The following is an 8,966-nucleotide window of genomic DNA, read 5'->3' on the forward strand; positions in this document are numbered from 1 at the left end:
ACGGGTGGCCCCGCGCCGCGCCAGCTGGGGGCGCCGGAGCGCGAGCGCGGGGCGGCGCCGTTGGGATCACAGCCGAGGCGGGAGAATGGCTTCCAGCTTCAAGAAGCCCAGCGCCGCCCCCACCAGCCAAAAGAGAAAGTTGGCGCCTAAGCCCGAGCTCACTGAAGATCAGAAGCAAGAAGTTCGGGAAGCGTTTGACCTCTTTGACGCGGACGGAAGCGGGACCATCGACGTGAAAGAGCTGAAGGTGGCCATGAGAGCTCTGGGCTTCGAACCCAGGAAGGAAGAGATGAAGAAGATGATCTCCGAGGTGGACAAGGAAGGCACGGGGAAGATCAGCTTCAATGACTTCCTGGCCGTGATGACTCAGAAGATGTCCGAGAAGGACACCAAAGAAGAAATCCTGAAGGCCTTCAGGCTCTTTGATGACGATGAGACCGGGAAGATCTCGTTCAAAAACCTGAAGCGCGTGGCCAACGAGCTGGGGGAAAACCTCACGGATGAGGAGCTGCAGGAGATGATCGACGAAGCTGATCGGGACGGGGACGGCGAAGTGAATGAGGAGGAGTTCCTTCGGATCATGAAGAAGACCAACCTTTACTGAAGTCGGTTCAGAAGCTAAAGTGACTCTCTGGGTTCCCCGCTTCCATTTTGTGAAACCTTAGAGGACGGCGGTTGCCTGTCCCTTCTTCACCCCCTCACCCCCATAATTTGTCTAGATCTATTTCCATATCTCTAGTTCAATTATAGAATTTGAAAGATGCTTGTAATGTGAGTTTTGGTTTTTAATTCTCAAGAGCCTACCTGGAGCACATAAGGTTAAACAAAGGGCCCTGAAGTTTGAGTACGCCCTCCATTTGCCCTGTGCTGAACTTGCAGAGACATCCGTTGAGCTGGAGGCAGGACAACTTCTGGGACACACAAAAATGTGATTCCCTTTGTCACTTCTTTGGTGGTCTTAAATTATCTTGCTTCATATATCATTCCTTAAATTCCAGTCATTGTTCCAGCATAATGAGATGGAATCTGCCAGTAGATTTGCCTAGCCTGTCCACTTAGCTGAATACCAGTTTGAAGGAAAACAGAGTGGCCACTTACAAACTTACTGAGCTCAGGACAGATAATCTTTTAAAGAATAGGCTTGCTTGGGTGGTAGTACGTTGTGCAATTTAGACTATTCACTGGCTTCATACGTGCAAATGATTCTTCATTTGTGTGTAAATTGTCCACCGATTCTTCGTTTGTGTGTAAATTGTCCACCGTGCATTTATCTAGGGCTAGTATGTATACCTGGGCTACAGAATAAAAATAAAATCTAATACTGGCCCAAGCAAAGTATAATTTGCTTAAGAGGTTATGCTAACAAATGATTTTGAGTAAATATCTACAAATGTAGGATCTTAGTTTAGGAAATTGTAGGGAATACCTTAATATAACATTTTAAGCTACTTACAGTCCTTGGAAATATCAACAAATATCTTAGATATCAGACTATTAAAACCTTAGTCATCTCCTTACTGCTTGATTATAAGACACTTTCTCCCCACCAATCCTTAGAACATCTTGTTTCTTGGTACTTGACTTTTAGCCCCTCTGAGATATAGTTGATGTTAGAGTGTCTGGCGTTTAAGTAGTGCTCTATTTTACAAATCCCAGTAAACTGTTCCACTGTGGCTTGTTTATGTGTTAATACTGCTTGTTTTCTGTTATAAATTCTTTCTTGCTTTGGAGTAAGATATCTATCATTTTGAATATCTACAAATCTGAAGGTAAAGAAAATTTTTTAAATGTAATTGTGGGAAAATAAATAGATCTGCTGAGATGGAGGCTTTGACTAGTGTTTTAATAATAGGCAACAAAACAAAAAGGCAGGATATTTTGGTCACAACTAAACCTAAATTAAATCCTCATACAAAGCCCCATTAAGATAAATGCTCAAATTCTGGGAACATTTCACTTGCTTTGCCAGCAATTTTACCCTTCAGAGGGTGTGGATCTAATCAGGGGAACAAACTACCCTGGACTTAATTCTCATTAACAGGGACTAATTTGTCAAAGCGGCAGTACTAGCTGAAGTGATGGGTATGGAAGTATTCACTGTGAGGATTTTGCTGAGGTGCCTGGCACAGGGCAGGGGAACTCACCCAGGCTGCAAGATGCTAATGGTTCAGGTTCAAGGTCTTAGTGTGGACTCAGGTGCAGTCAGGATGGGAACAGGTACAACTTGGGCCAACATCAGTATGAAGGGCCTGATCTGAGGGCGGGGGGAGGAAGGGGTATTCTGGGAAGCATGAGTTCCTGGTATCCTGTTGACCAGAGTCTTGGCCCAAGGATCAACGTATGAATTAAAAGTAGAAATACCAGAAACAAAGAAAGTTGGCAGAAACTAGGAGAAGCAGAGTCTCAGCCAACTGGACTGGGCTCAGTCTTGGCTACTGGCCCAGCAGATGATAGAAGAGAAAACCAGGAACCCAGGCTGAAGCCCAGCGGTCGGGCTGGCCACACACCTCAGGCCTTACAGGGGTGGCCTGAGGGCATGGTCCATTCCAAACAAGGAAAGGGGGCTCCAGAATATTTCTGAATCCCACTCACTGCCAGGGAAGAACCTCTCAATTCACTGAATAGTGCATTCTCCTGCCTCTCAATAGGCTCATACTCTAGAGAATATGGGGACAAGGGGAGGAGGGTCTACTGGAACAAGCCTAAACTGGCATTTAAATTTTAAGATAAGTTAATCATACATTGGCTGGGCCAGCCATGTCTCTTAGTCTTTACAAAAGTAGAACACAAAAAAATTCAATGGAAATCTGCAGACAACTATTTGCAGATGAGGAAACACGGCTATAAAGATTGGGAAGAACTGGCCAGGTGCAGTGGCTCACGCCTGTAATCCCAGCACTGTGGGAGGCCAAGGCAGGTGGATCACTTGAGATCAGGAGTTGGAGACCAGCCCGGGTAACATCGTAAAACCCTGTTTCTACTCAAATTACAAAAATTAGCAGGGCGTGGTGGTGCCCTCCTGTAATCCCAGCTACGTGGGAGGCTGAGGCAGGACAATGGCTTGAACCTGGTGATCAGAGGTTGCAGTGAGCCAAAATCATGCCACTGTACTCCAGCCTGGTTGACAGAGCAAGACTCTTTCAAAAAAAAAAAAAAGAGAGAGAGAGATTGGCTGGTCCCAAGGCATTCCAAATTGGGACGAGGAATTTGGGCCTTTAAAACTTCTCATTGACTGTCAGTCACTGGGCATGAGCAGTCCCCAGGAAGAGGGGATGACTTCGAGCAAGGTGGACGTCTTCAGTCAAGGGCAATCACTGGTTAGTTCCACTGTTTTTTTTTTTTTTTTTTTTTTTTTTTGAGACAGAGTCTCACTCTGTTACCCAGGCTGGAGTGTAGTGGCACGATCTCGAATCACTGCAACCTCCGCCTCCCAGGTTCAAGCAATTCTCCTCCCTCAGCCTCCCGAGTAGCTGGGACTACAGGCACCTGCTACCATGCCCAGCTAATTTTTGTATTTTTAGTAGAGACGAGGTTTTACCACACTGGCCAGAATGGTCTCGAACCTTCTTAACTTTTGAAGGATAATTTCACGGGAAGAAGTATAGGTTAGTGTATTTTTCTTTTAATACTTTAAATATTTCACTCCACTTTCTTCTTGCTTATGTGGTTTCTGAAGAGAATGACGTAATTCTTATTCTTGTTTCTGCGCACGTAAGGTGGTTTCATACCTCTGGCTTCTTTCAAGAATTTCTCTTTGGCCGGGCGCGGTGGCTCAAGCCTGTAATCCCAGCACTTTGGGAGGCCGAGACGGGCGGATCACGAGGTCAGGAGATCGAGACCATCCTGGCTAACACGGTGAAACCCCGTCTCTACTAAAAAAATACAAAAAACTAGCCGGGCGAGGTGGCGGGCGCCTGGAGTCCCAGCTACTGGGGAGGTTGAGGCAGGAGAATGGCGTGAACCCGGGAGGCGGCGCTTGCAGTGAGCTGAGATCCGGCCACTGCACTTCAGCCTGGGCGACAGAGCGAGACTCCGTCTCAAAAAAAAAAAAAAAGAATTTCTCTTTGTCTTTGATTTCCTACAGTTTGAATATGATATAATTATGTGTAGATTTGGGGCTATTTATCCTGTCTGATGTAGTCTGAGCTTCCTAGGTCTGTGGTATGGTATCTTGTCTTTGATTTGGGAAAATTCTGAGTCATTATTACTTCAAATATTTCTTCTGTTCCTTTGTGTTTTTTTAACTTGCACCAACTTTTTAATTGATACATGATATTTTACATACTTTTGGGGTACATGTGATACTTCATTACCTGCACAGAATGTGTAACGATCAAGTCCAGGTGTTTGGGCTATTACCTTGAGTATGTGTCGTTTGTATGTGTTGGGAGCTTTTCAAGTCCTCTGTTACAATAATTTTGAATTATACAATGCCTTGTTGTTAACTAGTCACCCTGCTCTGCTCTCAAACACTAGGATTTATTCCTTCTATCTAACTGGGTGTTTGTACCCATTAACCAACCTCTCTTCATCCCCTCTACCCACACACCTTTCCCAGCCTTGGGTATCTATCATTCTACTCTCTACCTCCATGAGATCAGCATTTTTAACTCCCACACATGAGTGAGAACATGTGGTATTTGTTTTGCTCTGTCTGGATTATTTCATTTAAGATAATGACCTTTTGTTCCATCCAGGTCACTGCAAATAACAAGATTTCATTGTTTTTTCTTTTTATGGCCAAATAGTGTTCCACGGTTTATATAGACCACATTTTCTTTATCCATGTGTGCATTGATGAACACTGAGGTTGATCCATATCTTGGCTATTGTGAATAGTGCTGCAATAAACATGGGGGTGCAGGTATCCCTTTAATATACTGATTTCTTTTCCTTTGGATAAATACCCAGTAGTAGGATTGCTGGATCATGTGGTAGATGTATTTTTAGTTTTTTAGGAAACCTCCATACTCTTCCATCATGGCTGTATTAATTTACATTCCCATCAACAGTATATGAGTTCCCTTTTTTTTCCTGCATCCTCACTAGCATCTGTTATTTTTGTCTTTTTAACAATGGCCTTTCTAACAGGGGTAAGATGATATCTCATTGTGGTTTTGATTTGCATTTCTCTGATGATTAGTGATGTCAAGCATTTTTCCATATGCCCATTGGCCATTTGTATGTCTTCTTTGGATGAAGTCTGCTTGTGTCCTTTGCCCAGTTTGTGCTCCTTTCTTTTTTCCTTCTCCCTCTGGTATTCCCCTCACACATATGTCAGACCTTTTGTAATTGTCCCACAAGTCTTGCATTTTCTGTTCTTTTTCATTATTTCTTCTCTTTGTGTTTCAGTTTTGGAAGTTTCTATTGATATTCAAGCTCACTGATTCTTCCTCTGACTCTGTTCAGTCTATAAATAAGCCCTTCAAAGGCTTTCTCCCTCCCCTCCCCTCCCCTCCCATTCCCTTCCTCCCTCTTTCTTTCTCTCTCTTTCTTTCTCTCTCTCTCTCTCTTTCTTTTTCTTTCTTTCTTTCTTTCTTTCTTTCTTTCTTTCTTTCTTTCTTTCTTTCTTTCTTTCTTTCTCTCTCTCTCTCTCTCTCTCTCTCTCCCCCCCTTCCTCCCTTCCTCCCTTCCTCTCTTTCTTTCTTCCTCTCTTTCCTTCTTTCTTTCTTTCTTTCTTCCTTTCTTCCTTTCTTTCTTTCAAAATCAGTTCTCACTATGCTGCTCAGGCTAGCCTAGAACCCCTGGGCTCAAGTGATCCTCTCAGCTTAGCCTTCCAAGTAAGTGGCACAAATGCACCATTCTATCATACCCAGCAATTCTTCATTTCTGTTACAGTGGGTTTTATTTCTAGCATCTTCTTTTGATTCTTTCCTAGAGTTTCCATCTCTCTGCTTATATACACATTTGTTCTCTCATATTGTCTACTTTTTCCATTAGAGCCTTCAGCATATTAATTATAGCTATTTTCAATTCTAACCTGATAATTCCAAAATCTCGGTCATATCTGAGTCTGTTTCTATGCTTGGTTCATCTCCTCAGACTCTGTTTTTTCCTTTTAGGATGTCCCTTATCTTTTTTTGTTGAAAACCAGACATGATATATCAGATAAAAGTAATTGAGGTAAACAGACCTTTAATATGAGCTTTTATGTTTATCTGGCTTGGAGTTAGGTTGTATTTACTGTTTAACATAGCTTTGGTGTCAGAGGCTAAAATTTCCTCTGGTGCCTTTGTTTTTGTCTCTCCTGTTATGTTTGGGTTTCTGTAGAGTCTCCGTGAATATGGTGTGAGGCTTGAGGTTCTTTACCTGTAACCCCTCTTATTATACAGGAGCCCTGCTGATGTGGTGGTAAGGTGGGAGGATGGGAGTAAGTATTCAGCAGTCCTGTGATCAGGTCTCAATCTTTTAATAAGCCTAAGTATTCCCCTTTCCCTTTCCCCATGTTAGAGTGGCCTGCAGTTGGAAGTATCCATTATCCCAGGTTGGTAGGCTTTGGTAAAACCACAGTCTATCAATATGTGGTAAAATAGTTTCCCTGCGGTCTGGCTTTGTTAAGGAGAACAGAGGGCTCTGGGGGTATTTCAAAATTGCTACTTTTCCTCTCTCCCTGTTGGAAGCATAAGGGAATTTCTCTTGATCTTCACCCTGAGAGTCTGGTGGAATTCCTGCAGGTAAAACTCAGGCAAGTATGAGGGCCTACACACAAAGCGTCCGCTGGAGTTTATTCCACAGCCTCAGTTCTCTAATGAATCTAAGAAGAGTTGTTGATTTTCAATTTGTCCAACTTAATTCTTGTTTTGAAGACAGAAGTGATGACTTCCAAGCTCTTTATATGTTGAACCCAAACCTATATTATTTTCAATTAGCAATTGCATATAGCAACTGTACACTGCATTTATAGAAATATAATTGATGTTTGCCTGTGTATCTTTTTTCCTATTATGTTACTGAATTCACTTCTTAGTTCTAGGAGTTTTTAAAATACATCCCTTAGAATATTCTATATACATAATCATGTCATGTGCACATAAGGACAGTTTTGTTTCCTTTTCTAGTCTGTATTTCTTATTCCCTTTTCTTGCCTTACTGCACTGGCTAGAACTTCCAGCACTATATTAAAATAAGAGTGGTAAAAGTGAACATTCTTTCTTTGTTGCTGATCTTGGGGGGAAGATATTCAGTCTTTCGCTGCTGAGCATAATGTTAGCTATAGGTGTTTTAATCTTTATCCAGTTGAGGAATTTACCCTTTATTCCAATTTTTCTGAGAGTTTATATCATAAATTTTGTCAAATTTTTTTGCATGGATTGATATGATTATGTGATTTTCTTCTTTAGTTACTGTAGTGGGTTACATTGATTGATTTCTATTATTGAACCAGCCTGCATTCCTGGAATAAACCCCGTTTGGTCATGATGTGTAATTCCTTTTTTTATATATTGCTGAATTCTATTTGCTGATATTTTGTTAAGGATTTTTGCATCTATGTTCATGAGGGATCTGGGCTGGTAGGTTTTATTTCCCCCTGCAATATCTTTGTCTGGTTTTGATATTAAGGTAATTTTTTTTTTTTTTTTTTTTTTTGAGATGGAGTCTCGCTCTGTCACCCTGGCTGGAGGGCAGTGGTGCACTCTTGGCTCACTGCAACCTCTACCTCCCGGGTTCAAGTGATTCTCCTGCCTCAGGCTCCCCAGTAGCTGGGATTACAGGTGCGCACCACTACACCTGGCTAATTTGGTATTAAGGTAATATTATCATCATAAAATGAACTGGGAAGTGTGCCCTCTTCTTATTTATTTATTTATTTTTTCTGAGACAGTCTTTTTGTTGCCCAGGCTGCAGTACAGTGGTACAATCATGGCTCACTGCAGCCTCAAACTCCTGGGCTCAAGTGATCCTCCTGCCCCAGCCTTCCCAGTACAGGGGCAGGCTACCACATCTGGCCAATTTTTAAATGTTTCCTTTGTAGAGAGGGGTCTCACTCTGTTGCCCAGAGGACCTCAAGCAATTCATCTACCTCGGCCCCTCTTCTTTTATTTTATGGAAGAATTATTGGAGTTAATTCTTCTTTAAAGTTTAGTTAGAATTCTTCAGTGAAGCTGTATGTTCTTGAAGATTTGGGTTTTTTTTTTTTTCTTTTTATCTTTTTTTTTTTTTTTTTTTCTGAGCTGGAGTTTCCCTCTTGTCCCCCAGGCTGGAGTACAGTGGTATGACCTCTGCTCACTACAACCTCTGCCTCCCACATTCAAGTGATTCCCCTGCCTCACTCAGCCTCTGGAGGAGTGGGGATTACAGGCACCTGCCACTACGCCCGGCTAATTTTTTGTGTTTTTAGTAGAGATGGGGTTTCACCATATTGGCCAGGCTGGTCTCGAACTTCTGACCTCAGGTGATCCACCCATCTTGGCCTCCCAAAGTGCTGGGATTACAGGCGTGAGCCACCACACCTGGCTGAAGATTTCTTTTTGGGGAGTTTTAAATTATACAATCAGTTTGCTTAATAGATATAAGCTATTCAAGTTATCTATTTTATATTGGGTGAGTTGCAATAGTTTGTGGTTTATGAGTTTATATGGTCCATTTCATCTGAGGTATAAAATTTATTTGTGTAGTATTGTTGCTAATATTCCCCTTGTTATTTTTTTATGTTCACATGTTATATGGTGATGGTCCTGGTTTAATTCCTAATATTAGTAACTATCTCACTCTCTTCTCTCTCTCTCTCTGGTAAGTCTTTCTAGAGGTTTGTCAATTTTGTTGACTTTTTCTCCTCAAAGAATCAGCTCTTTGTTTCATGGATTTTCTGCTTTTCTGTTTTCAACTTCATTGATTTCTGCTGTTTGTTGTTTCTCTCCTTCTGTTGGTTGTGGGTTTGTTTCGCTTTTCTTTTTCTATATATTCGATGTGAAATCTTACATTATTCATTTTGGACTTTTCTTCTTTTTTGATGTATGCATTTAGTA

At 41.9% G+C, this 8,966-nt stretch overlaps 1 protein-coding gene across 1 annotated transcript; it reads left to right on the top strand.

Annotated features, from left to right (window-relative positions):
- Nucleotides 1-763, top strand: LOC105464681 (centrin 1). Its single transcript, XM_011712724.2, has one exon. It carries the CDS (start codon nt 86-88, stop codon nt 602-604), a length of 519 nt encoding a protein of 172 aa, XP_011711026.1. The 5' UTR covers nt 1-85; the 3' UTR covers nt 605-763.
- Nucleotides 764-8,966: the final 8,203 nt, after the last annotated feature.

The sequence above is a fragment of the Macaca nemestrina genome, chromosome 19, assembly GCF_043159975.1.
Source record: "Macaca nemestrina isolate mMacNem1 chromosome 19, mMacNem.hap1, whole genome shotgun sequence".
Lineage (NCBI taxonomy): Eukaryota > Metazoa > Chordata > Mammalia > Primates > Cercopithecidae > Macaca > Macaca nemestrina.